Source organism: Osmerus mordax, chromosome 2, assembly GCF_038355195.1.
Source record: "Osmerus mordax isolate fOsmMor3 chromosome 2, fOsmMor3.pri, whole genome shotgun sequence".
NCBI lineage: Eukaryota > Metazoa > Chordata > Actinopteri > Osmeriformes > Osmeridae > Osmerus > Osmerus mordax.
The window spans coordinates 17236896-17264783 of record NC_090051.1 but is presented as its reverse complement, the minus strand read 5'-3'; the positions used below and the strand labels follow the sequence as shown (position 1 = coordinate 17264783).

The following is a 27888-nucleotide window of genomic DNA, read 5'->3' as shown; positions in this document are numbered from 1 at the left end:
GTGTACCTTCGCCTGTAGTAGAAAGGCTAACTAGCTCTTGTGCCGTCGAACAACGGAGGTCAATCTTATTCTGTAGTGAAAGGAGGTGTTTACTGGGATAAAAAAATAATAGTGCCTCCCTCTTTCAGAACGGAAACGCTCAATTGCATCTTTCCGGTTCCAGTTTCTCCAAACCACCAAAATGGCGAAGATCGCCAAAACACACGAAGGTAACAGAATTTTACTAAAAATGCTCATTTATTTAGAATGCAACACTATGTTTTATTTTCCCATGTATACTATAGCATAATCTTGACATGGTAAATATTAATTGGTCCGTGCATACACGTTTTATGCCGTTTTTCCTCGTGTCAACGAAGTCAGTGACAACGAGGATGGATAATAGATAATGGCGCCCGGCTAATAGCTAGCTAGCTAATATACTTTTACAAACAAATGTACAATTACAACGAAACAAGTTAATATATTGCTTAGCGTATTTGTTTGTTGCGACGTGGTATTCTACGATGTTACTTGACATGCATACGAAAATACAAATGTGAAGGTTTGGTGTTTTTTTGTGAACGGCGTCACAGCTTCGTTGTGTGCCTTCTAGCCAAGCCAAGTTGGCTAACTAGCACGGTAGCATCAAAATGGCGTTGTTAGATGAAATTAAATTGTCTTTCCGTCTTGTTAAGCACAGGTATCACTGTTGGACATAACGACATGGTGCATGATATTTATTCTATAGTGTATAACATGTTGCCTTAGTTATAATGTTTTTTTAAAAAGTTGACTACAGATTTATTTATTCTTTACACCTCCCCCCGCTTTAGCTTTAATACAAGTTGTATTTGGTAGTCAGTGAATTAACCCTGATGTTGGCTTATTTTCTTGCAGACATTGAGGCCCAGATCCTTGAGATCCAGGGCATGAAGGCGGCCCTGTTAGAGGAGGGGGACCAGGGTGTGGGCCTGGACTCAACAGGGTATTACGACCAGGAGATCTATGGCGGCAGCGACAGCCGCTTTGCTGGATATGTCACTTCTATTGCAGCGAACGAACAGGAGGATGTAAGTGTTACACTTCATCCTACTAATCTGCCCAGTGGTCAGACTTTATGCTGACCTTCCTGGTTTCACAGCTATTTTTATGGAGTTTGACTGCTCCACTATGTTGTGCTTGTTTGTTTTGGAGTGTGAGCTAGGAAAGCCTGCCATCATGCAAGGCTTGACTAGACTTGTCTGTCTGTTTTCTTCTAGGACGAGGAAGAGGATTCATCTACAAGCTTACTGGGACAGAAGAAACCAGGGTATCATGCTCCAGTAGCGATACTCAATGCAATACCACAGTCAGATGAACAGGTTGGTACATGGGCCTTTAACGCAACCCTTTGACAGAAATTAACTTCAGGCAAGCATAGAAATGAATCAGTTAGGCTACACATGGAAAGTGATGTTTTATAGTTTTTATTTTATTTAACAACTGTTGTTGCCTCCTCCAGTATGACCCCTTTGCTGAGCATCGGCCCCAGAAGATTGCTGAGCGAGAGGATGAATACAAGGCCAGGCGGAGACAGATGATCATCTCCCCGGAGCGTCTCGACCCCTTTGCAGATGGTAAATTTCACCCCTCCGTCTTCCCTCCATAGTGCTCCTCCCTCCCTCCCTCTCATTGTGTACCATTGCTCCCTGACACCATGGATGTCTTTCAAGGGTTCTAACCCTCCTTTTACTGTTCAACCCTTCAAGCGCAGGCAGCTTCCTTCTCCCCAGACTTGGCCTTCCTTGTTGTAACTCTTCCGCGTTGAAGGGTGGTTTGTGTTATGGTACCTGATCGTTCCAGAACAACATTTATCATTACACGTTTTTATTGAATTAGAGGGAACCCATCTGCAAGGTCTGCATGCATCAAGTTGATTTCTAGAAAAGCACAGTGTTTTGTGTTTGTGTCTTTGGCAAAACATGCAAAATTTGACTTTTCTGGTGTTTGAAAGGATAGGTTGTTGGGCATAGTCTTGTTTAAGGGCTAATGCACGCAACATTACATGGGTTGCAGTAAGGTTGTCTGTGTCTCGAAGGGTTAAGAGAACAATGTGACTGTCTTATACACGTATTGTGTAAATCGGAGCATCATAAGGGTTGGACATTTGTAAGTACCACAATAAGAACTGATTTATAAGATATGCTGTGCTCTGTAAATGAGAACAGGGGGACCGTGAGTGTCACATTTATTGAAGTTGTTCCCTACTAGCTGGTTTTATTCACCCCCCTTCACAGATCTTGAGGCAACTTGATACTTTTTACCTGGTTGTTTACACCTATTCTATGTTCCCGAAGCTGTGGAGGGAAGTGAATTAAGGCAGGAGGGAAATGATGCAGCAGGATCTTCTGTCCACATTCAGACACACTCAGAGAATCACACAACACGAGTCAGGACACAGACATCCTTTGGCTCTCTGGAGCTTGGCTCTCAGTTCAGGCTCCTAGTTAGTTGCTCACCTGGGTCACAGTGTTCAGACTTCCAAGTATTTCAGGATAGTACATTCATAAAGTGCTCAGCTCAGGGTCGTCCTAAATAGCACGACACTAGAAAGTGCGCAGTTGCATACTCTCGTGATCTCAACTGTGGTACATTTGTTGTTGAATAAAGTAATTTGGTTAATTAGGTTACCATAGTTGGTTTTAAAACCCAACAAATATATTTTTCAACCAGTATATAGGCATACTATGACTGGATCCTTAGATGTGTTCACCAAAAATGATATACGGCCTTAGGTGTAGACTGGGTTAGGGCTGTACCAAGCCTGCATGTAGACAGATTTGTGTACAAGGATGTTGTGTAAATATATTTCCATTTTACACATCTAATGTGTAAAATATAAATATATATCAAGAAATCTGTGTGCCTCAATACCACAGGCCCATACTAACTGTCCTTAATTTCTCTCCTACAGCAGTACTGCTTTGCCAGTCCTGTCTGCACTCTCTTAAGGGTTGCAGCAACTCATCCTGTGTAGGTTATGGTGAACACAAACAGAAGTGTGCGCTTGTCAGTTTGGTCAGGGTCCACTGGCTGGTTTTCTGGGGCCCAGTTGCAACAAACCTCTTGAGGCTTAAGACAATGTTTGATTTTTTTTAAGATTCAAGCCCTAACCTTGATTTTTTTTATTTATTAAACGTTTGCTTTGTACTCATTTTTGGAGTATATCAGTATTTTTAGAGAGTCAAGATCTACATTTGAAACAAATGAATAGTGACACACCACTCTGAAGCCTTAGGTGCTTGGTAGATGGCAGATGGCTTAAACCAATGCTATCTAAATTGTGATGCAATGGATTAATGGCCAGAATCCTTTTATCAGTTTAAGACTCATCCCTATGATGGTTCATTATGATTTTCAAAGAGGATTCCTAAATTTGGACAGACACCTAGATTTTTTTTGTTTATGTATTAGAGATCACATGTCAAAACTGGAGAAGATTTGATTTGAGGTTGAGGTCCCTGGAGGATTTTTTTGAATGACATGAGACATGCAACACAGGTGGTATGCTTATATATGTGAGTTCCAACCCTTTTCCAAAGTGTTACTAATGGTAAAGAGACATTTTCTAGGCTTCTTTTCTGCCGGTTGAAGTCTGACTGCAGAAGGACCCTTGGCACTGAAAGTGTACGTATTCTGGAGAGCACAGCCCAGGACCCCTGCATCAGTGATGGCTTTATCCTCTCCTTATCTCCTTAAAAGAAAGAAATGAACCACTGCTCTTTTCTCAATGTATCTGCTTGTTGTTTTTTTGTTTTTTTTTAGACAGTAATGTCTGTATGTAAGAGAGGACTGTATGTGTAAGTAGGGTTTGTCTTGTGAATCAACTGTAACAAAGGAACTAAAGCAGTGAACAGTTTGTAAAGTCAGGGTTAGCTGGCTGTGTCGTTGTGCTTACTGAGTGTCATGAACGCCGGCCCCTGGGATGTGTCCTAATGTGTGTCCTGTGTCTTGTTGGTGCTCTTTCGCGCAGGGGGCAAAACGCCGGATCCCAAGATGCAGGTCAGGTCCTACATGGACGTCATGAGAGAACAGCACCTGACCAAAGAGGAGGTAAGATCTACTTCCTGGTTTTGGGAGTATTTTCATCTACACATTAATATGGAGAGAAAGAGAATTTTCCTCCCATCCAGTGTCACTGAATGCAGTGTAGGGTACATGGATTTTGTAACAAAAGTGCATATTGGTTGGCTTCTGCTCAGTGAATCGTTCTTGATCTTTTTCCTGGCAGAAAGAGATCCGGCAGCAGATGGCAGAGAAGGCAAAAACGGGGGACCTGAAGCCCGTGAACGGTTCTGCTGCCTCCCAGGCCGCCGCGGCAGCCAAGCGCAAGCGCCGATGGGACCAGACGGCCGACCAAAACCAGACTCCGACCAACACCACGCCCAAGAAGATATCCAGCTGGGACCAGGCAGACGCTTCCGTGGAGGTGAGCAGTTAACCCACAATGTCGCCTTCGCTCATAGTGTCCAATAGCCTCGGCTTTAGTGTCATAACTTTGTTTATAAACTCTTGTTTTAAAAGGGCCAGACTCCAGGACACACCCCTGCACACACACCCTCCAACAGCAGGTGGGATGAGACCCCAGGCAGGAACAAAGGCAGCGAGACCCCCGGGGCGACGCCCAGCACTCGCATGTGGGACCCCACCCCCAGCCACACCCCGGCTGGAGCTGCCACCCCGGGGAGAGGGGACACCCCGGGACACGCAACCCCCGGCCACGGGGGCGCCACAGGGAGTGTCCGCAAGAACCGCTGGGACGAGACCCCAAAGACGGAGAGGGAAACTCCCGGCCATGGCAGCGGGTGGGCGGAGACGCCACGAACAGACAGGGGCGAAGAGTCTGTGGGAGAGACCCCCACTCCTGGGGCGAGCAAGCGGAAGTCTCGTTGGGACGAGACCCCTGCCAGTCAGATGGGCTCCTCCACCCCCCTGCTCACACCTGGCAAGACCCCCATAGGAACGCCAGCCATGAACATGGCCACCCCCACACCAGGTACCTAGACTTCTTCCTAACCTCTCCTCCTAGGACTAGAATCAGATCATGTACATTGTTTCTATTTATCCTACAGTACTTAGCGGACGTGTTTTGTTTGTTTCTCCAGGTCATCTGATGAGCATGACCCCGGAGCAGCTGCAGGCCTGGCGTTGGGAGAGGGAGATTGACGAGAGGAACCGTCCCCTCACAGATGATGAGCTGGACGCCATGTTTCCCGAGGGCTACAAGGTACTTTCATGCCGCCCTCCAACCAACTGTCTATTCATGTTTTACACCGATTACCGTTAGTGCCTCTAACGACAGCACCCTTTCCCCTCTGTAGGTGTTGCCTCCCCCCGCAGGCTATGTGCCCATCCGCACCCCTGCTCGTAAGCTGTCGGCAACTCCGACTCCTATCGGAGGCATGACGGGCTTCCACATGCAGCAGGAGGACCGCTCCATGAAGCAGATTAATGACCAGCCTTCTGGAAACCTCCCCTTCCTCAAGCCTGATGACATCCAATACTTTGATAAACTGCTGGTAAGGACTTCACACTCACTCACTGTGCACACACACACTCACGTTGCCAGTAACTTGATTGATGAAGTGTGGATGACTTTCTCTCCAGGTGGAAGTGGACGAGTCCACTCTAAGTCCTGAGGAGCAGAAGGAACGCAAGATCATGAAGCTTCTGCTGAAAATCAAGAACGGAACACCTCCCATGAGAAAGGTGAGGCTTGATCCACTATTCCAACCACCTCTACATCAGATACGCCTCCCCCCTGACCCCATGATGTCTCTCCTCAGGCCGCTCTCCGCCAGATCACAGACAAGGCGCGGGAGTTCGGGGCAGGGCCTTTGTTCAACCAGATCCTGCCCCTGCTCATGTCCCCTACACTGGAGGACCAGGAGCGCCACCTGCTGGTCAAAGTCATCGACCGGATCCTCTACAAGCTTGACGACCTGGTCCGCCCCTACGTCCACAAGGTTGGTCAGCAGCACAGTTTTTGTGTGGACATGTATTGTCTTTCAAGTGTGATTTGGACTGGTTAATGACGACTGTTTCCTTCACCTACAGATCCTGGTGGTTATTGAGCCCCTGCTTATTGATGAAGACTACTATGCCAGAGTGGAGGGCAGAGAGATTATCTCTAATCTGGCCAAGGTAAAACAGTAGCCTTGTATTCTGATGTATCCAGCCATACCTCATGCGCACACACAAACACACACACACACTGCCTGCGAATCATTCTCGCCTGTTCGACCTGTCCATGGTCAGATCAGGGCTAGTACTTCGCTAGATGGACGTCACCAACACGAGAACTAGCAGGTCTGACATCCATGTTGACTCTGTTCTCACCCTGCACCCGTTGGTTACATTTACTACATGTTGGATTGATGCACTAAAAAGTTTCCTGTGTGGTTGTCTAGTCGCTGTAATACTTACCCTTGCCCCTCTCTCCCTCTCTCTGTAGGCTGCTGGCCTGGCCACCATGATCTCCACCATGAGGCCCGACATCGACAACATGGACGAGTACGTGAGAAACACGACAGCGCGAGCGTTCGCCGTGGTGGCGTCTGCGCTGGGCATCCCGTCCCTGCTGCCCTTCCTCAAAGCCGTGTGCAAGAGCAAGAAGTCGTGGCAGGCTCGCCACACGGGCATCAAGATCGTCCAGCAGATCGCCATTCTCATGGGCTGCGCCATCCTGCCCCACCTGCGGAGTCTGGTGGAGATCATCGAGCACGGTCAGTAGGGGTGCAACCGCACACCAGATGAAGGGATGGAAAAATGTTAGATGCCTTAGTCAAATGACTTCTTCTTTTGGCATTTCCTTGCTGCGGTAGTGAGCGTTTGTGTGCGTGTGCGTTTCCTCAGGTCTGGTTGATGAGCAGCAGAAGGTAAGGACCATCAGTGCCCTGGCCATCGCTGCCCTGGCCGAAGCGGCCACGCCCTACGGCATCGAGTCCTTTGACTCAGTCCTGAAGCCCCTCTGGAAGGGTATCAGACAGCACAGAGGAAAGGTGAGGACACGCAATCTCTTCTTCACATGCGCTCAGTGACGGGTATTACTGTGGGGTTTAATCTGTATAGATTCTGTAGTTGGTTGAACATACCCAATAGCTAAGTTGTAACGCTCTCTCTGTGTGCAGGGTCTGGCTGCGTTCCTCAAAGCCATTGGCTACCTTATTCCCCTGATGGATGCCGAGTACGCCAACTACTACACCAGAGAGGTGATGCTCATCCTTATCAGAGAGTTCCAGTCCCCCGACGAGGAGATGAAGAAGATTGTGCTCAAGGTTTGTTTGCGTGCTTGTTTGTTTGTGTGTGTGTACGCAAGCCTGCGAATCATTCTCGCCTGTTCGACCTGTCCATGGTCAGATCAGGGCTAGTACTTCGCTAGATGGACGTCACCAACACGAGAACTAGCAGGTCTGACATCCATGTTGACTCTGTTCTCACCCTGCACCCGTTGGTTACAGTTCCTCAATAAAAATTCAAAACAATGTCTCATGTAAGTGTTGATTGTATTGGAATAAAGTTGATTTGGATCATTCCTTCACTACTCCAACTTCCCCTGTCCTCTCCTAGGTGGTGAAGCAGTGCTGTGGAACTGATGGTGTGGAGGCCAACTACATCAAGACCGAGATCCTCCCTCCTTTCTTCAAGCACTTCTGGCAGCACAGGATGGCCCTCGACAGACGCAACTACAGACAGGTACACAAACACGCACAGATCGGTGTTGCTGCTTAGAAGCCTTGCCAGCGAGTGTCCAGAACGTGTCTTTATGACAACCGACACCTGCTCGTCTTCCCGTAGCTGGTAGACACCACGGTGGAGCTGGCCAACAAGGTGGGAGCCGCTGAGATCATCTCTCGCATCGTGGACGACCTGAAGGACGAGGCGGAGCAGTACAGGAAGATGGTGATGGAGACCATTGAGAAGATCATGGGCAACCTGGGGGCCGCAGACATCGACCACAAGCTGGAGGAGCAGCTCATTGATGGCATCCTGTACGCCTTCCAGGAGCAGACCACTGAGGTGAGCCACCTGACTGACACCCCTGCTACAAATCTGCTTGGTCTCATGAACTGTTTGGTTTTGCATGGTGCAGAGAAGAATCTTAAACCTAGATGTGGACACTAAACCTTTCCTCCTGTTGTTTTTTTTTCCCCCACCCCAGGACTCTGTGATGTTGAACGGTTTTGGCACGGTGGTGAACGCTCTGGGGAAGAGGGTGAAGCCCTACCTGCCTCAGATCTGCGGTACTGTTCTCTGGCGTCTCAACAACAAGTCCGCCAAGGTCCGCCAGCAGGCTGCCGACCTCATCTCTCGTACCGCCGTGGTCATGAAGACCTGCCAGGAGGTGGGATTCTCTCTCACACACACACAAGTTCTCTTACCATACTGTTTCAGGTACAGTCATTCTGCCCTGGTCCTGCCTAACATCCTCCCTGTCTCTGTCCCTCATCACAGGAGAAGCTGATGGGTCATCTTGGTGTGGTGCTGTATGAGTACCTGGGAGAGGAGTACCCCGAGGTGCTGGGCAGCATCCTGGGAGCCCTCAAGGCCATCGTCAACGTCATCGGCATGCACAAGATGACTCCCCCGATTAAAGACTTGCTTCCCCGCCTCACGCCAATCCTGAAGAACAGACACGAGAAGGTGCAGGAGAACTGCATCGACCTGGTGGGCAGGATCGCCGACAGGTCAGTAGTGAAAAGCTTTGGATGTGTGGGATTTGACGATGATACACCGAAGACTTAATTCACCCGGGACGACTGTGGGGTCTAGTCGTTAATGCTGCGGTTTGAGCCGTTGTGTGCCGTTCTCTCGTCTGCCACAGGGGTGCCGAGTACGTGTCTGCGAGGGAGTGGATGAGGATCTGCTTTGAGCTGCTGGAGCTGCTCAAGGCCCACAAGAAGGCCATCCGGCGAGCTACCGTCAACACCTTTGGATACATCGCCAAGGCCATTGGGTGAGTGCCCACCCGCCATCCTCCACAGAGCAGATGCCAATCTGGAAAGGAACATGAACGACATCACACTCCGGAGTTTCCGACGTTTTATCCCATGTTGTGTGGTCCTCCCTCAGCCCTCACGACGTGCTGGCCACCCTGCTGAACAACCTGAAGGTGCAGGAGCGCCAGAACCGCGTGTGCACCACCGTGGCCATCGCCATCGTGGCCGAGACCTGCTCCCCCTTCACCGTGCTGCCAGCCCTCATGAACGAGTACCGCGTGCCCGAGCTCAACGTGCAGAACGGCGTGCTCAAGTCCCTGTCCTTCCTGTTTGAGTACATCGGGGAGATGGGGAAGGACTACATCTACGCTGTGACGCCTCTCCTGGAGGACGCGCTCATGGACAGGTGAGGACAGATGTGGAACGGAAGGGGGTGCTGTTGGGAGGGGAAGGGGGGCGGGATTTTGTTTAAATATCATTGGATGAATGGTTGCATTGGATAAAAAAAAAAAAGATGATTAACTTTTATTGTGTCCCCTCTCTTCCCTGCAGAGACCTGGTCCACAGGCAGACAGCTAGTGCAGTGGTTCAGCACATGTCCCTGGGGGTCTATGGCTTTGGCTGTGAGGACTCCCTTAACCACCTTCTCAACTACGTGTGGCCCAATGTGTTTGAGACTTCGCCCCACGTCATCCAGGCAGTCATGGGGGCCCTGGAAGGCCTCCGTGTTGCCATCGGCCCCTGCCGCATGCTGCAGTACTGCCTGCAGGTAAACCACTCACTGGCTACATCAGTTGGATGTCAGGATAGATCTTGATAAGACAATAAGGTTGATACTGGTTGAATGATGAGATTTTGTATTTAATGTTTTTCTCACCAACATAAAAAAAAGAAATCTACAATTCAGACTTAAGTAGTGCATGTTCTACAAATCCGCACTAATGTGATTTGCTAACACTGTTTTCTCTACTGTTGCTAGGGTCTGTTCCACCCTGCCAGGAAGGTGAGGGATGTCTACTGGAAGATCTACAATTCCATCTACATTGGATCGCAGGATGCTCTTATTGCTCACTATCCACACGTCCACAATGATGAGAAAAATGGCTACATCCGCTCTGAGTTGGAGTACGTCTTGTGAAACGGCTAACCCGCTCTCTTCTCTCTCTCTCTCTCTCTCTCTTTTCCCACCCCTCTCCATTCTCTCTCAATCCCATCTCTACAGAATAAATGACTCTGTCCATTTTTTTTATTATTACAGTCTTGTAGTGGGTGTCAAACTGTCTAGGAACACAGCTGCCACACATTCAGTTTTATCAAAGTTTAAGTGATTAGGGGAAATAGAAAAATTTAGAACTTGTATGTATTGTTTTATTCTCCTATTATTAAAAAAAGCGAGTGTAAGTCAGTCTTGCTATAGAATGAGAAGCAGTCAGTGAAATTTAAAAAGGATATGGTTTCTGTGTATGGCCTCTGTACCGGACACTCCTTCCCAATGCTCTGCCATCCATCTGTGAACATCCCTCTGGTCTTATCAGAATGTTGCTTTATTTGACTAAATAAACGTTTGTGTATAAATGTTTGTACATTTGTATCGCACCAAGGTCATGTCTTTTGCAGACAGTTTCTAAGTGAACTGTACATAACGAGTTCCTTTGTCACATGCTCTGCCTTGCCATCCTGCTGAGACACAACATGTGAATGAGAGGGGCTGCAGGCTGGTCCAGTGCGTGTGGACTGTTATGCCTTAAGTGTTCACTGATGTGGGTTGTTTTGGCTTTTTGTCCAATGTGGGGTGGGGGGGGTTTGGTTGTTAAACACTGGTATACTGCTGATGCAATATTCCTGAGGTTCAAAGAGACATGCAGACAGTGATGCAAAACTTTGCAAAATTGGAAAAAAAGAAATACCGTAGGTCTACTTTGAGCTCTGAGGTCACAGCCATATTGTCAAAGGGAGACATTCAGCCCTGTGTTGTAATTGCACCACAGCAGAAGTAGTCTGTTGCCTCAGGCCCTTTCTTCCCCTTCCTTGCTATAATCCAAACCCTCCCCCACCTCACTTCCATTCACTCAGCCCCCCCACAGCTCTATACGTAGGCCCTTGCTCTCTGACCCAGATTTCCCAGGCAGCTTCCATCCATGCTCGACTGACTCCCTGGTAGGCAGAGATGAACTGGATGTGTGACCTCAGCTCGTAGTACCCTTGTCAGGCTCAAATAAGTGTCTACCTTCTCTATAAGGACCACTACTATACCAGAAAACGTATCTAAACTGTGTAAGCCTTTTGCAATTTGTGCACTACATATTTGGCATTAATGGGACCTATGAGATGATGTAAGTCATGAAATACCACCACTGATTGGATCATTACTTAATAAAATGCTGCCTGAAGGCTTAGGGCTGAACTGATGGTTGTTTGGGGTGAAGTTTCCTGTCATCTGATTTGGCTTATGTAATGAAATTAGTTAATTGTTCTCATGGTCAAATTGAAAGTCTTTAAGAGGGTGATGCAATCCACATGGATACTTAACTAATCCTTTTGCTCACATCACAGGGCTGAGGAGAAGGGAAACCCAAGGAGCAGGCAGAAAATGTTTATTTGTAGTCATTTATTCCCCGAGGGGACACAGGAATTAAGCAATGTTGCCTATTCTGTGCACCAAGAATACAATAAACTTTGGAATGCATCTTCATGTGTTTAGAATATGTACAAAACGGATGTGTGGGTGTGTGGGGCGGGTGTGTGTGTGCAAAAAGCCATAACATTAAAAAAGCTTGCATTTTGCCATTTTAAAGCGCTGTTAAATGTTGCAACCACTGGAGGGAGGCAGCGAGGGAATCTGCAGCGAGTTGGTGCTGCTGTGGATGATTCTGCATCTGAGTGGAGGAGAGGGAGAGTGACTTGAACTTCCTGTGCAATCTCTTCTCTTCACCCGTTTACAGATACACAGCGGGGAGAATTTTCTGAGCGGCGAGAGTGGAGGGTTCGGCTTTCAGAAAAGTGCCCCGTGCAGTAGCTGTAAATACGTATTGTTTACATCGAGAGAAGAAGCCTATATCCTCCCACCTCCCTCGGCGATCAGCTTACTGGAACAGCGGCTGACTCGACTCTCCATCGCCTCTGAAAGCGTCTGTGGAACTGGTCATGGTCTGTGGTATAGCACGGGCCTTGAAGATCTGCGTTACATCAGAAAAACAACTATCATTGTGGGATTTACGTCCTTGAGTTCTAGGAAACCGACAAACGGTTTTTGTGGCGCACTATTTCACGATATTTGATTGATCTGATCTCCAGAGGAGAGTGGATGTGCCGTCCAAGCTGACCGAGATATGGCTGTTCTAAAACTCGTCGATCAGGTACGGTGCCGCTAGTGTACTGTACATAACAAACAGTCACAGAAATATTCTGGTTTTATACTATCCTTCTTGTACTAGACAGGAGAGGCTCTTTGTTTACTGATATCATTGAGAGGTCATGGACCAGTGGGATGTTTTGTGTCAGTTATACATGTGTATAAGTCTCATGCAAATGCAAGGAAGATGAAACTGTTTTTCTGATGCCCAAGGCCAGAACAGCAACATACCGCTATCCTGCGCTAGGTGCATAGAACTGGGCATCGCTCTCTGCACACCGGTGATCTGGAATGCTCTCATTTTCATAATAAGAGTTAAGATATATACTGTCGCAATTTGTATGTGCTGTGCAACTAACAGATGGGCTTCCTGGTCTCTAGTTAGCAAGAGATTTGGTGGAGCTGATGACTTCCCTTAGTCTCTAAGATAGCTAGCTAACGTTAGCTAGCTAATTGACAGCTCCCCTGCTGTGCCTGTTCTCTTATCCAGCGAGATAGTTTAGCTAACTTAAAAGTTGGTATGCTATTTTGTCACTTCATAATTATTCTCTCTTGCAAGAGGTATGTTTGCTTCCCCTGTTTCTCATATTTCTTCTAGCTAAATGTTGGTGTGCTAAGAAAAAGTTGCTTAACCCTCCTTGAGGGTTTAGGTTGGTTGAGGGGCAGTTCTATGGGCATATGTGAAGCCCTCTGTGACATGCTTGCATGTAAAAAGGGCTATACAAATACATTTGATTTGATTTGACTTAACACTGGTACTTCCTGTGTTGGTTCAAGCCTCACCAGCACTAAAACGCATTAGTCATCAATTACCCTGTACGAAGTTGTTGTCAAAACAGTTATTTGACAAGCCTAGGGCTCTTTTTGTTGTTGCTGGGGTAAAGACAAGGCCAAGGGTACAGTGACATAATGACCCAGAGGTAGAGAAATGACTTGTTCAGTGTAGAAAAGGAAATGCTTGCCTATTTTTGCTGTGTTTTTGTCTGGACACTAAGTGAAGTTGTGTCTTTCCTGTTTTTTCATTTGATTGTGCAGGGCTTCCTGTACTGAGATAAGAGCAAGCTAATAGACAGGTGTATAAGTGCACACTCCCTAGTTTATATTTTTTAATCACTGACATTGTGTGGTTAAATTATTTTGTGTCTTTGTCACACCAAGAGTGAGGTATGAAAACATGGTCATGCGCAGATTTAAATTCTGCAATTCCTTTTTACTGAAACGTCAAGCAGCTTCTCATTTTGGGCCTGTGGGTGTGGAGATATGCAGATGTCTTCCTCCGGGCATTAACTGCAAGGCGTCTCAGATTCTTCGACATCCTATTGAGAGGGAAACATTGTAAACTTCTAGTTGTGTCTTTGTGTATACATCAGGAGTATGTGTGTTTGCAGTTTGTGGAATGATAACAGCATTTATCTGATGAAGGATGTTTGTGTAGAATGAAATGGATGGGGGGAGAGAAAGGGACTGATTGGGGTGGACCAAGTGAAGGACCCTCTTCCTCTGGGATACTCTGGTACAGGAGGGGATGATTAATAGGCTGATCTTATGGTGTTCTAAATGTAGACAAGTATTTTGCTACGTTTTCATTGGATGCAGTAGGAGTTCTGGGACCATTCATTGGGCTATGGGGGTGGGACTGTGAGCGTACCTCTGTGAGGCAACAATGGGCTCAGTGTTTAGGGTTTTTCGGTGAGCCTGGAGGGGTGGTGTGGTGTGGGTTCGAGTAATGTCCTAAATCTGGACAACTTTCTTCACCCCACCCTTTCTTCTCTCCTATACCCCACAGGGCCACTTGCTTGGATATGTCATAGATCAGCTTCCCGCGTAATCAGTATACACCTTTTCTCTTTAGCTAGCTCAGCATCTTGGAATGTCCTTAGAACATACAGAGACTGATAGGCCTAAAGGTAGGTGAATTCCATTATGGGCGAGGTAGTGTGGGAAAAGGTGGAGAAGAGTCTGCAACTGAAAACACTGAGATTGCTTTAAATATAAAGTGCAATACAAATCAAATGTGTTATTATTATTAAAACGTCATGGATCCGTCCATATGGAGCTTCCCATGGCACCCTTCCTGTCTTAACAGGATGGCTGCCAACTGGTGTCGTGTGGGCCTAGATCTCCCTGGGGGAGCCTGGGTGTGTGTGTGGGGAGGGAGCCCTAGCCTCCAGCTGCTCCAAGTCAAGCCAATGCTGGAAGAGTCAGCTGCTCTGGAGCTTCACATGTGCTGTGTGAGGTGGTTTCCTGTGCAGGGTGATGTGACAACACTCAGGGTGTGTGGGTATGCGTGTACTCTGTGTCTATGGTTATGTCGCTTCGAAGCAGAACCGAAACTGCAGAGGTTCCTGCCTGTCAATTCCGAGAAGGCAACGAGAGGAACAGGAAGTGAGGCGAGGAGGTACAGGAAGTCGGGATTCTGAAATAGTTCTGCTCAGTAGCTCAGGGCTCTGACTCGTCACTGGCTACCATTGGGTCGGGGGGGGGGGGGGGGGCACCATATCAGCTTTAGCATTTTCAAACCTAGTTCAACACAGACGCTATTCTGTTCTCATGTCCCAAACAAGCAGCCTTATCTGTCAGGGATTCCAGAAAGCTGACGCTTGCTGCTGATCTGTTGAAAGAGACAATGATAGGGCCTGCCTGCATACTGGTGCTGTGTCACTGGTCTTTACTGTAGCTAGACTTGTCTTTACTGTAGCTAGACTTGTCAGACAGGACCAAACAGTATACCTGGTCTACGTGACCCAGAAAAGAAGCAATTTTGACTTTGTTAAACTTGACTTTTCTTCTCCATTCTCTAGCCTCCACTCATCCAGGCAATCTTCAATGGAGACCCTGAAGAGATTCGTATGCTCATCTACAAATCGGAGGATATCAACGCTCTGGTAAGACATGCCCCTCCCTTGTCCGCACAAGGGGGTTAGGAGATGAATTTCAGAAACCTTCGGCTTCCACCCACTGCACTTCCTGTTCTGGCCTTGGGGTCAGAGGTCAATATGCCAAAGGCCAAAGAGGAGTTGGTTTACCTTAGAGCAGAGATAAATATAGTCACAGTATATCCCAATATGCTGGGGCTGGGGTTGGGGTTCGGCTTGTGGTCCCATTGTCTTTCCTGGGTGTTTAGTCTCCTGTCTGGCCCTTGGCTGTGCTCTCAGAGCCACAACCAGAGCTCTGTCATTGTTCTGTTCAGATGCGATTCTGTCCTCAGTGGTCTGGACAATGGATGTCTTGACACTGTAGCAACTGTAGGAGTGCTCTATTGAGCTCATGGCGATACTTTGTCATGCCTGTCTGTCCACTGGCTTTCTAACCGTTCCTGGCTCTCACTCTCGGCCTCGCTTTCAGGATGCCGAGAAACGCACCCCACTTCACGCTGCAGCCTTCCTAGGAGACGCCGAGATCACCGAGCTCCTCATCCTCTCAGGTGAAAGACGACCCATCTTTCTCCAGGCTGTGTCCCCTCCTCCCCTCGCTCCTCTCTCTCTCTCTCTCTCTCTCTCTCTCTCTCTCTCTCTCTCTCTCTCTCTCTTTCTCTCTCTATCTCTATCTCTATCTCTCTCTCTTTCTCTGTTCCTCTCTCCTGTCCGCAGTCCCCGCGCTAATATCTCTTGCTACCTCTCCCTCTTTCTCTCACCCCCTGCAGGGGCGCGGGTCAACGCCAAAGACAATATGTGGCTCACCCCTCTCCACCGCGCGGTGGCTTCTCGTAGCGAGGTGGGTAGCGACACTCACACCCTCGTCCTTGATCTCTGTTGCGCGGCGGCCCATTCTTAAGGACACACGCTGTGACACAGGTGGTTGGGAACTAAGCAGCTCACTGTGATATAGATTAGGAACACTCACACACACACACACACACACTCACTCACACATGCAACAAATGAGGCCTCTCAGGAATGTAGTAGCAGTAGCATGTATGTTTAGTGGAGAAACCAGTGCAATCCATCGTCAACACAGGAGGCATAATAGACAGACACAAACTGGTAATTCAACATGGCTGGGGCAACTGGACTGACTGACTCAGTAGCTGTGTGTATATCTCTGTGTGTGGCTGTTGTTCAGTTTATTATAGATGAATGAGAGGATATGGCTGTTTGTAAGTGTGGGTCTGTGTTTAGGACTTTATGCCTGTAAATGTATAAAGATGACTTTCTGTACGAGTCGTTTTGCTTTTCTTTTGCTTATTTTCAAACACGCATACACACATCGCATTGTCTTTATTCTGATTCTGACACACACATGCCGAAACCCACCCTCACACACTCCCCTCCGGTCCACAGGAGGCGGTCCGCGTGTTGATCCGCCACTCTGCGGACGTGAACGCCCGGGATAAGAACTGGCAGACGCCGCTGCACGTGGCGGCCGCCAACAACGCCCTGCGCTGCGCCGAGGTCATCATCCCGCTGCTGAGCAGCGTCAACGTGTCGGACCGCGGCGGGCGCACCGCCCTGCACCACGCCGCCCTCAACGGACACACGGAGGTAGTGTCGGAGAGCGCGTCCTCGTTCCCGCCCCCCCCCCCCCCCCCCCCTCCCCCGACCCTCCCCAGGCGCGTGTGTCTGTCGGCTGTTCGCCGTCGAGAGAAAAAAAAAACCTTGCTCCCATCTGCTCTGCTGTATTTTCGTCTGTTATATAAAGAAGCTCGCCCACACCCTGCTTCCCAGAGAGAGAGACCGACACACACACCTGACTCACCACCAGCTTCCTGCTGCGACTGACACTGTCGGCACACTTTCTAATCCCCCTGTTCTCCTGGGTTTTTCTCTCTCTCTCCTCCTCCTCCCCGCCTCAGATGGTCAGCCTCCTCCTGGAGAAGGGAGCCAACATCAACGCCTTCGATAAGAAAGACGGCAGGGCTCTCCACTGGGCTGCGTTCATGGGTGGGTCGAAATGAAATACCATCTGAAGGGAACGGACACGGACGCGCCATATTTCGTCCGTCACCATGACACGGTTTACTTTACTATGTAGTGTGCCAAGGCCGTAGCCATGGAGGCAACATTGAGGGGGATCATTTTTGTAAATGATCATTTCAGACAGCGTACGTGGTTGCCTGTCGTAGCGTAGCACGACAGGCAACCACTTAGCATTAATATTTTTATATCAATATATTGGGGGGGACATTTTGACCAGATTTGAATATTGGGGGGGATGTGTGTCCCCCCCCAATATATATTATGATTACGGCCTTGTAGTGTGCTGCATGTATTCCGCACTCATCTACTAGAGCTCTGTGTGGTGTCTAACACATTGTTTTATCCTATATTTTCCCAGCCAGTAAAATAGATTGAGGTTGTCAGTTAGTTCAAATCTTCTATATATAGCGTATGTAACCTCTGGGGTTATTAAAGAGGGCTTTCTGCATTCGGCCACCGCCAGGCCACCTGGATGTGGTGTCGCTGCTGGTCAACCAAGGGGCGGAGATCAGCTGTAAGGACAAGCGGGGCTACACCCCTCTCCATACCGCCGCCTCCAGCGGGCAGATCGCCGTGGTCAAACACCTGCTCAATCTGGCTGTTGAGGTAGGGAGTCACTCACTCACACGCAAACTCCCTGTTCGTCTTGATATGGGCTTGACTTTGCGTCTCGGTGCCGTGCAGATCGACGAGGCTAACGCGTTTGGCAACACGGCGCTCCACGTGGCGTGCTTCAACGGCCAGGACGCGGTTGTGAGCGAGCTGATCGACTACGGCGCCAACGTGAGCCAGCCCAACAACAAGGGCTTCACCCCGCTGCACTTTGCGGCGGCCTCCACACACGGAGCCCTCTGTCTGGAGTTCCTGGTTAACAACGGAGCGGACGTCAACGTGCAGGTCAGTCGGTCTGAGGACCTGGACACCTGACCCCTAGTCCAGAGAGCTCAGTCTGAGGACCTGGACACCGGACCCCTAGTCCAGAGAGCTCAGTCTGAGGACCTGGACACCTGACCCCTAGTCCAGAGAGCTCAGTCTGAGGACCTGGACACCTGACCCCTAGTCCAGAGAGCTCAGTCTGAGGACCTGGACACCTGACCCCTAGTCCAGAGAGCTCAGTCTGAGGACCTGGACACCTGACCCCTAGTCCAGAGAGCTCAGTCTGAGGACCTGGACACCTGACCCCTAGTCCAGAGAGCTCAGTCTGAGGACCTGGACACCTGACCCCTAGTCCAGAGAGCTCAGTCTGAGGACCTGGACACCTGACCCCTAGTCCAGAGAGCATCCCCATGCTACACACCTCCTTTTGGTTTTTCACACATTTTTCTTTCTTTCTCTTTTCTTCTGGTTCTTTCTTCATTAGAGTCGGGATGGGAAGAGCCCGCTCCACATGACAGCGGTCCATGGACGCTTCACCCGTTCCCAAACACTCATTCAGAACGGTGAGAACCTCCCTGTGTTGTGCATGTCGAGCATACGCTGTTTCTCTGCGTCGTGCCACTGTATTTCGCCTTTACTGTGTCTATTCCTTGCCAAGATGTGTTCTCCGCACGTCGGTGATTGTGCTTTGGTGCTGTAGGCGGAGAGATTGACTGTGTGGACAAGGATGGGAACACCCCCCTCCACATCGCTGCCCGCTACGGTCATGAACTCCTCATCAACACACTCATCACCAGTGGCGCAGACTGTACAAGGTGTGTGTGTGTGTGTCATCATGTCAGCAAATAGTTTTTGTTCTGTAGAATTTCAGTTGTGAGTTTATGACGGCGTGTATTCTCCTAATTCTTCGTTCCTGTCTCTGCAGGCGAGGGGTCCACGGCATGTTCCCTCTGCACCTGGCTGCCCTGAATGCACACGCCGACTGCTGCCGGAAACTTCTCTCCTCAGGTAAACTGCATTACCCATGAGCCCTCCAGATATATGTCAGGGGCGGGGCTGGAATGAGATCCTGGGCCAGGGAATGTCTGAGAAGTGCTTCTTTCTTCCCTGTCCTGAATTCCTCTACAGGGGTCTGCTGTTCAGTCTTGCTCTGATAGGAGTCACATGGCCTCTCAAGCAGTCACACAAGGTTAAGGCCCTGTATGTGGAGACAAAGCCCCAGCCTTAATCTAGCCGTGGAACTCAATGCTAACTATCTCCCTGCGCACAGGAATCTACTGCAGCCAGCGTCGAAAATGTGAGAGCAGATTGTTTAGTTAGTAGATACTGGCAAACATGCAGACCCCATCCTGGCTCTGTCTGCCTTGCAGTTTCTCTGGCTGTGTGGTCAGAACCATGAGCCAGGGAGAAAGTGAGCTCAGTGCGCGGCTCTGAGGCCCCACTGTAAGAAGACGACAAAGGGGGATCTTTGATTCAGGGGGATTGACGTGAACTGGGGCTCTGTGTGGCTCTGCTCTGAGCGCTGCAGTTTTCTAAGAGCTGAGAAGAATGCGCCAACTACTCGGGGTAAGATGCGTTGTGATCACATCTTATAAGTCCTTAGCCACCCCTATTAGGACTGGAATGGTTTCGTCCGGGGGACTGGAATTCTAGGCAGAGTACCAGAGCGTGCTAACTTGATAAGGTTCCTAATAGTGTCCGTGCCAACCTCCACAGCATGTGCTCCCTGCTCCTCAGCCTCGGCCTCTTCCTTGATGTCTCTCTGCATAACCACAGTAATGAGAAACCAAACCTCACTGTGTTGGTGTGCATGCACAGGACATGCCTGTCTCTCCCCTTAACTGTGCTTGTATTCCTGTCTGTTTCCCCCCCAGCACTAACACCAGTCTCTCTATCCACCTCCATCTCCCTCCCTCCCTGCTCCTGGGGTTCATCTGTGACCGCTGTTTGTTGTCGCTTCCTTCCCTCCGCCGCCCCTCCCTCCCCCCCCCTCCCAGGTCGGAGGTATAGCGTAATGTGCCCCCCCCTCAGTAACGACTCGGTCCTGTGTGCAGGCTTCCAGATCGACACCCCTGACACCCTGGGCAGGACCTGCCTGCACGCTGCCGCCGCTGGAGGGTGAGTGTGTGTGTGTGTGTGTGTATGAGTGAGTGTGTGTGTGTCATATATCCTCACGGCAAAATACACCCCCTGACGTTACACCACCATCCTCGCAACCCCCTTCCCCCCTCCCCCACCTCTCTCTCTCTCTCTCTCTCTCTCTCTCTCAGGAATGTGGAGTGTGTGAAGTTGCTTCTGAGTAGTGGTGGAGATCACAACAGAAGGGATAAGTGGGGCAGGTGAGTGGCTCCCAGCGACACGGCTCAGATTAGCCTCCCGACTGATTCTGAATGACGGGCCAGTCCGAATCGGGGATTTGGCGGATAAGAAATGCATGTTTTCAAGGTTTAGTGGGGCTGCGGGAAACAGCGTTGGACTGTTAGTCAGTTCCTCTCCCCAGTTCCTGTGTAGGTGTGTTTTGTGGTGAGAGCATGTTACCCGTAGCGACGTGACTCAACAATTCAGTCCACCAGTTTTAGCTCTGTCAAGGGTCTTATTTAATGCAGCGGCGTATAACAGAGTGAGTGTGGATCCAATACGTGTTCTCTGCCTGGACAGGACCCCTCTTCACTATGCTGCAGCCAGTCGTCACTATCAGTGCCTGGAGACTCTGGTGTCGTGTGGAACCTGCATTAATGCCACCGACCAGTGGGGGCGCTCTGCTCTGCACTACGCTGCTGCCTCTGACCTTGACAGGAGGTGAGCTTGGCCCTCCGGAAGTGAACGAAGCCCTCGCAGCACAACCACCACGTGTAAAACCCCAAACCTGCCCTGGTGATGCCACAGGGGATTTGAATGTTTTCGAATCAATTTGGCCGTGTGCTGACGCTGGGGCCGTGCCAACAGGATAGGAAGAATCTCATCATTCTTTGTTCTCTCTCTCTCTCTCTCTCTCTCTCTCTCTCTCTCTCTCTCTCTCTCTCTCTCTCTCTCTCTGTGTGTCTCTGTCTCTGTCTCTCTCTGTGTCTCTGTCTCTCTCTCTCTCTCTCTCTCTCTCTCTCTCTCTCTCTCTCTCTCTCTCTCTCTCTCTCTCTCTCTCTCTCTCTCTCTCTCTCTGTGTCTCTGTCTCTCTCTCTCTGTCTCTCTCTCTTTCTCTCTCTGTGTCTCTGTCTCTCTCTCTCTGTCTCTTTGTAAGGCGTCGTGTTGCTCTGGAGCCAGAGAGTGACGGAGTCCAGGCAGAGAAGGAGAAGGAGGCAGCCCTGTGAGTTCTGCCTCTATCCACCTCTCTGCATCCCACAGGCCGCTGCCTAGCTTCCCGCACCTTATACACGTAGCCAATGTTTTAGACGGGGATCTGTTATGCTCCGTGTATCGGTGCGTTAAACAGCAGGAGTGCCTCCAGAATGAGCCTCACGAGCAGCGTGCTGGATGCGTGGCAGGAGCACGCGGAGGGGAACCCTTTTCCGTTTCTCTCGACGCAGTCTCTCGCCACTTAGCTTCGTGTAAATACAAGCCGTCTAAAGCTTTTCGCCCTGTCTGTGTGCATACGGGTGTACATACACATCCCCAAAAAAACAGAACAATAGGTTCTCTTTATCTTTCAGTCTCTTTGTGTCCTGTTTGAATACACTTTGCATACGTCTGGTACACGACGTGGCTCTCCCTCCTCTCTTCCTCATACGACCTGATTTGTTTGTATGTCAAACCTGCTTGGCCGTACCTGCAGAGTGAGTGTTCATTCGTTGCCTAATGCAAAATCCTCCGTCACCACAGGTGTTTGGAGTTCCTGTTACTAAGTGGTGCGACTGCTTCCCTAAAAGACAAGCAGGGATACAGCCCTGTTCACTATGCTGCAGCCTATGGCCATAGGCACTGCCTGGAACTGGTGGGTGTACACACACACACACACACACAGGCTATGCATTATTCAAAGTTCTCTTTGCAGAGGAAACGACATATTCCGGAAATAGCTCTGTGTTGCCCTAGAGCACTGGGACTTTCCCCGCTCTTACCCCATCTGCTGGTCAACATGTGCGGTTAAACGGAACCCTTGTCTGTTGTAGCTGTTGGATCGAGACGAGAGTCACCAGGAGGACGCTGACTCCGGCAGTGCCAGGAGTCCTCTCCACTTAGCTGTGAGTCACCCACACACACACACACTTACACACACTTACACACACACCGCATATGAATCCCTGCTGATCCGGCGGTTTGTCACTGCCCTCCAGGCTTACCACGGCCACGCCCAGGCGCTGGAGGTGCTGCTGCAGGGGGAGAGGGAGGTGGATCAGGGGGACGAGGCCGGCAGGACCCCCCTGGCCCTGGCCGCTCTCAGGGGCCACACGGACTGCGTCCACACCCTGCTCAGCCAGGGGGCCTCGCCCAGGACCACGGACACCAACCACGGGCGCACCCCCGTGCATCTGGCAGGTAACCCCGTCACTGCCTAGCTCTCTGCCGATGTTGGTGTGAATCCACCATCCCTGTCTACAAGGGTTTATAGGTGTACGTTTTAAAATGCCTCCGCTTCTCTTCTTCTTCTTCTTGGTCCTCCTCCCTCTGGAAGTGATGAATGGACACACGTCGTGTGTGCGCCTCCTGCTGGACGACTCGGACAGCGCAGACCTGGTGGAGGCAGCTGACTCTCAGGGACAGTGAGTGTCCGTCTTCCTTTTGTCTCTCTCTCTCTCTCTCTCTCTCTCTCTGTATCTCTCTCTCTCTCTCTGCCTCTCTCTCTGGCTCTCTCTCTCTGGCTCTCTCTGTCTCTCTGTATCTCTCTCTCTGTCTCTCTGCCTCTCTCTCTGGCTCTCTCTCTCTGGCTCTCTCTGTCTGTCTCTCTCTGTCTCGCTCTCTCTCTGGCTCTCTCTCGGTCTCTCTCTCTCTCTGGCTCTCTCTGGCTCTCTCTGTGTCTCTCTCTCTCTCTGTCCCCATCTTTGTCTCTTTCTCGGGGCTGCTGTCCTGCTGTTGCGCCCCTCTGTGGCTCCTCGCTGCTCCTCTGAGTCAGATGTTCCGTGTGCTGTGTGTCTCCATCCCCCTGTGGCCGGCAGGACTCCCCTGATGCTGGCCGTCGCCGGGGGTCACGTGGATGCTGTGTCTCTGCTGCTGGAGAGAGAGGCCAGTGTGGACACGGCCAACCGCCACGGCCTGACTGCCCTGCACCTAGGGGTAAAAGCTGCGTGTGTGTGTGTGTGTGGGGGGAGGGGGGGGGGGGGGGGGCGTCTGAGTGGAAACATGCAGAACGTCTCGTTCCACCTGTGGGATCGGGGCTCGTTCGTTGTCTTGATTCCAATGCTGCCGGGGGCTACCTCTCACCGGACTCCCTCCCCCTCTCTCCAGTTGCTCTGCGGCCAGGAAGAGTGCGTCCAGTGTCTGTTGGAGCAGGAAGCTTCCGTGTTGCTAGGCGACGCCCGGGGTCGCACGTCGATCCACCTGGCAGCCGCGCGGGGCTACGCCTCGTGGCTGAGCGAGCTGCTGAGCATAGCCTGCTCCGAGCCTCCCCTGCCCCCGCTCCGGGACCTCCAGGGCTACACGCCTCTGCACTGGGCCTGCTACTACGGTGAGTCGCCCCAGACACAGCCACGGCTGGAATATCACCCAGCCTTAACGGCTTGTTTAGTCAAGCCCCACAGCAGGCTTATTGGGATTCTTCCAAACAGATTTTGATATCCTGCAGTGTGTGTGTTAACGTTAGCCGGTTTGTGTTCCCAGGTCACGAGGGCTGCGTTGAGGTACTGCTGGAACAGAAAGGCTGTCGCTGTATAGATGGGAACCCCTTCACCCCCCTGCACTGTGCTGTGTGAGTTGAGAGTTTTTTTTTTACGGGCTCGGAGAGGGAGGTTTACGTGAGTCGTGCCCCTTGAATGCATGAAGCCGAGGTCCTCAGTGCTGACGTCTTGTGTGTGTTTGCGGGTCGACTCTCCAGAATGAACGACCACGAGCCGTGTGCCTCTCTGCTCCTGGAGGCCATGGGCTCGGACATCGTCAGCTGTAAGGATGCCAAAGACAGGTAGGACCTGTGTGGGTGTGTGTGTGCTACATTCTAACGAAGCCCACTGTGTCTTACCTCACCAAGCTTGACCTGACCGGCTGCTCTCCCCCCCCCCCCCCCCCCCCCCCCCCCCTGACAGGACACCTCTCCACGCTGCAGCCTTCTCTGGCCATGTGGACTGTGTCCAGCTCCTCCTGTCCCACGATGCACCTGTAGATACTGTTGACCAGTCAGGGCGCACTGCCTTGATGATGGCTGCTGAGAAGGGTGGAGTTGGGGCAGTCGGTACGAGTCCCGTTTATTGACTGTTTGTCTGTGTGTCTGTCTGTCCGTTTGTGTGTCTGTCTGTGTATGTGTGACACACTTGAAGGATGTCATGTCTAGTGGTAATTCCTACAGCCCAGTATGTGTGTCTTCTCCAGAGCTGCTGTGGACCAGTGCCAAGGCCAACCTGAGTCTGACGGACCACAGCGGTAACACGGCCCTCCACCTGGCCTGCAGTGCAGTAAGTTTACCCGTCAGCCACTATCCAGCTGTTATAAAGGACATCCCCCCCCAGAGGTGAGGAGTGGAACCGTAATCTCCCCTCTCCTCTCCCTCAGGGAAAGGAGGACTGTGTGTTGTTCATCCTGGAGAAACTGACCGACTCCGCCCTCATAAGTGCCACAAACGCAGCGCTGCAGACGTGAGTTCCCCCCTCGGCGCCAGAGTGCAGTGTCCGCAACGATACGTTTTCTCACGGTTCGAAGAGACTCATTCGAAAGCCCTCCCCTTCTGTGTGCCCTCCCCTCCCTCTCAGTCCCCTCCACCTCGCGGCCCGTAGCGGACTGAAGCAGGCTGTTCAGGAGCTGCTGTCCCGGGGCGCCAGCGTCCAGATGCTGGATGAGAACGGTAGGTGTGCCCCCCCTTGAGCCTGCCGTGCAAGGCGCCTAGCCGCATGCCGCCAGCCCCCTGCCTGCCTGCCTGCCTGCCTGCCTGCCTGCGTGTCTGTCTCTGACGGCATGGCATGACAGCCACCGGCTGCTGTTTCTATGTACCGCGCTCAGAGGGGAAACGGAAGATGCTGCGTATGTTTGTCCCGCGGCTTTATCGGTTTGTATCGTAGCTCTCTGTCCCCGTGTTCCCTACTTGGCCAGTCCCGTTCTCAGGTCAGGTTCTGGAAGAGGCGAGGTGGTTGTTTGCCTGTATTCAGTGTGTCTTGTGGTCTATGTAATGTCTGTGCTGGCTGTCTACTAATGGAATGCTGCTTTCTCTGGTGTGTTCCTCATTCCCCCGTCCCTCCCTCTGCCTCGCCCCTGCTTCCTTGTCCATTTGTCTGTTCTTCCTCCCTCCATCTCCCCTGTTTCTCCCTTTTCCTCCCCCCTTCCTTCCTCCTCCTCCCTTTCTGTCTCTCTTTCTCTCTCTTAGGTCTGACCCCTGCTCTGGCTTGCGCCCCTAGCAGGGAGGTGGCTGACTGTCTGGCTCTCATTCTGGCTACCATGATGCCTTTCTGCTCCCCTTGCAGCTCTGGAGCCCCCTCCCCAGGCTCCCTGCTGAGACAGCTACCCCGTCCGGGGAAGTCGTCCCGGGGGCCACGCAGCCCTAAGAACCCCTCCGGACCCTCCAGCGAGGGCACCACCGAGAACGACTCGGACTCTGAAACCTTTTGACCCCCAGCTGACGGACTACCTTGTCGGCACCCTCACTCTCTACCCCCCCCCCCCTCCCTCCCTCCCCTGAACCCAACTCCTAATTGGTCATACATAACCCAGTGTTTTTATTGTGTGCTGTGAGTGCAGACTTCAGGGAGCGGGGTAGAGAATGAGGGATGCAGTCTGAGGGCCTTAGCTCTGCACATTCCCTCCCCCCCCCGCCCCCTCCTCCTCGTCCCCCCCCCCTGTTCGGCCTTTCTCCTCAGTACTCACTCCTCCACAGGGGGGAGCCTGTATAAAGGACCTGTCTCTACAGAAGGATGACTCTACTTGTGGGGTATTCTCCAGACCAACCTCGGTACTATGTCTCAGCATGACTAAGATGGCATCTGAGACTTTTCTTAAAGCCATTTTTTACTGTTTGTACAAAAAGAGGACCAGGAGGAAGAACAATAGAGTTTAACCTTGTTTTATTTTGAAAGATTCTTTGTTTGGTTGACGTAACCAAAAATATGACTTAACATATGTTAAGTATGTATGTCCATTCCTGTTGCTGGGTATTCTTTCGAAGGTACATAGGCCAAAGCTAATAGCTGCCTGGTGACAAACTGAAGCATAGATTAGGAGGTATCTGTTTTATCTCCAGAAACAGGGTTACATAACTTTAAAAAAAAAAATTTCCATGAGTAAGAATGGTTGTATGGGTATCTCTGTTTCTACCGGACAGATAGATCTGATGTATTTCAAGTGTGAAATTCTTGAGGTGAGCTTGATTTCATTTCCTTGCATGCTTAGTTTGCACACATAAGACTTTCAATGTGGCTCCACTGCCTAACAAAATCAAGCCCACCCTAACTATATCATGTTTGAATTGGGTAGCTGTTTTTACCTGTCTGCTGCCTGTTTTCACCTATGTCCTGATAAAAAACAAAACTATTATGATGTCTAATATTACCTGAGTTTCCACATGAATATACAAGGTCATAAGAATGCCTAAGTGAGGAAGTTAGGAACTCTGTCAGTTGTATGGTATTTACTAAGATGGTACAAATACTGCCAGCACTTAAAATGTAAAGTTAACACAGGGCCTTGACCACTCCCCTTCTCCTGCCCACTTCCCTCTACTGTTTGTCTACCTACCAACGATGTGCCAGTCTCTCAAACTTGTCCAGTGCCTTGTTACATGTCTTTGTATTCACGAGTCATCTGTTTTGTACATTTACTTGGAAAAAATGTTGGAAATATTTCCTTTGTGCAAGGAAACAAATGTTCCTGCTTGTGTGTGTGTGAAGTGAGTGTCAGGGGGTTGATTGGAGATCAGAGTTGGTTCTTGTACACTGGTGGACCGTTCTGCTGTCTTATCAAATGACGTACCGTATTTCCCTGAGAAGAACCTCACACCAATCTGATCTCCCTAGCGACAGTCATAAAGCTGTGTGTGTGTGTGTTAATGTGTGTTTGTGAGAGAATGGGTCTAAAATGTCTAATGAAGTGACGTTTTTAAATCTGCTTTTGTACATATGGTTTTAGCAAAGCACAACCTTGTCTGTAATAATCTATTACACAGAAAACCCAGATCACCTCGCTTGGAGTCAACTCAATCCTTTCAGGAAGCAAACGGAGGAAAGGCCATTCTTTTTCTAGGATTTGAAGTTATTTAATGGCAAATAAAAGATATATTACAATTGTTAGAAAAGAAAAATAATTTCAAAGCCTTTCTTAGACTGAAATTGAGCTGGCCCCAACCCTGCTACGCACACACACCTATGGAAAAAAGCAGTGTTAGCTTGCCTGTAATATTTCTGAATTAAAGTTCATGAGATGCGTGAGACCAGATCTGTCAGTATTACTAAACCACCTGAGCACCACCAGTTGCGACAATCTGTATCGATGTGTCAAATTTTCATACCAGTTCTTGATGCAGTATGTACAGCTGAGGGCTGTCAGCCACCCTTTGTTTTATATGAATTGTACAATTCTAGAATAAAACGGTTTAATTTAACAGTGTTGGTTTGTATACAGACATTAAACTGTTGGTATGATAAAGTCTTTGGGATCGTTCTCATGTAAATATGGTGTATTTGTACTTGTCAACTGGTTGCAAAATGAGGAGACAAAGAACCTG

At 50.1% G+C, this 27888-nt stretch overlaps 2 protein-coding genes across 12 annotated transcripts; both read left to right on the top strand.

Moving 5' to 3' along the window:
• Nucleotides 1-144: 144 nt before the first annotated feature.
• Nucleotides 145-10535, top strand: sf3b1 (splicing factor 3b, subunit 1). Of its 8 annotated transcripts, XM_067251465.1 has the most exons (23): nucleotides 145-209; nucleotides 880-1052; nucleotides 1242-1343; nucleotides 1484-1598; nucleotides 3995-4074; nucleotides 4253-4450; nucleotides 4546-5017; nucleotides 5127-5248; nucleotides 5343-5540; nucleotides 5629-5730; nucleotides 5808-5987; nucleotides 6079-6165; nucleotides 6476-6746; nucleotides 6877-7022; nucleotides 7152-7298; nucleotides 7591-7716; nucleotides 7819-8040; nucleotides 8183-8365; nucleotides 8476-8708; nucleotides 8846-8977; nucleotides 9094-9366; nucleotides 9513-9729; nucleotides 9940-10535. In XM_067251465.1, exons 1-23 carry the CDS (start codon nucleotides 182-184, stop codon nucleotides 10096-10098), a joined length of 3966 nt encoding a protein of 1321 aa, XP_067107566.1. In that variant the 5' UTR covers nucleotides 145-181; the 3' UTR covers nucleotides 10099-10535. The 8 variants fall into 8 exon arrangements, 6 of the variants coding, with proteins under 6 accessions (XP_067107566.1, XP_067107597.1, XP_067107619.1 ...); XM_067251475.1 differs by lacking the exons at nucleotides 145-209; nucleotides 880-1052; nucleotides 1242-1343; nucleotides 1484-1598 and adding an exon at nucleotides 3128-3648; XR_010878308.1 differs by lacking the exons at nucleotides 4546-5017; nucleotides 5127-5248; nucleotides 5343-5540; ... (12 more) ...; nucleotides 9513-9729; nucleotides 9940-10535 and adding exons at nucleotides 2936-2994; nucleotides 3594-3648 and having other exon boundaries at nucleotides 4253-4313.
• A 1371-nt stretch (nucleotides 10536-11906) lies between these two features.
• On the top strand, nucleotides 11907-27765 carry ankrd44 (ankyrin repeat domain 44). Of its 4 annotated transcripts, none has more exons than XM_067256311.1 (28): nucleotides 11907-12316; nucleotides 15114-15197; nucleotides 15658-15736; nucleotides 15956-16026; nucleotides 16593-16793; nucleotides 17105-17192; nucleotides 17692-17834; nucleotides 17913-18125; nucleotides 18589-18667; nucleotides 18805-18919; nucleotides 19030-19112; nucleotides 20159-20222; nucleotides 20375-20443; nucleotides 20763-20903; nucleotides 21340-21405; nucleotides 21918-22029; nucleotides 22208-22279; nucleotides 22373-22574; nucleotides 22711-22798; nucleotides 23192-23309; nucleotides 23481-23700; nucleotides 23853-23940; nucleotides 24067-24150; nucleotides 24272-24417; nucleotides 24555-24637; nucleotides 24735-24817; nucleotides 24932-25023; nucleotides 25540-27765. In XM_067256311.1, the coding sequence occupies exons 1-28, from the start codon at nucleotides 12290-12292 to the stop codon at nucleotides 25779-25781; spliced, it is 3153 nt and encodes a 1050-aa protein (XP_067112412.1). In that variant the 5' UTR covers nucleotides 11907-12289; the 3' UTR covers nucleotides 25782-27765. The 4 variants fall into 4 exon arrangements, 3 of the variants coding, with proteins under 3 accessions (XP_067112412.1, XP_067112418.1, XP_067112404.1); XM_067256317.1 differs by having other exon boundaries at nucleotides 20102-20222; nucleotides 25637-27765; XM_067256303.1 differs by having other exon boundaries at nucleotides 20102-20222.
• The last annotated feature ends 123 nt before the right edge of the window (nucleotides 27766-27888 follow it).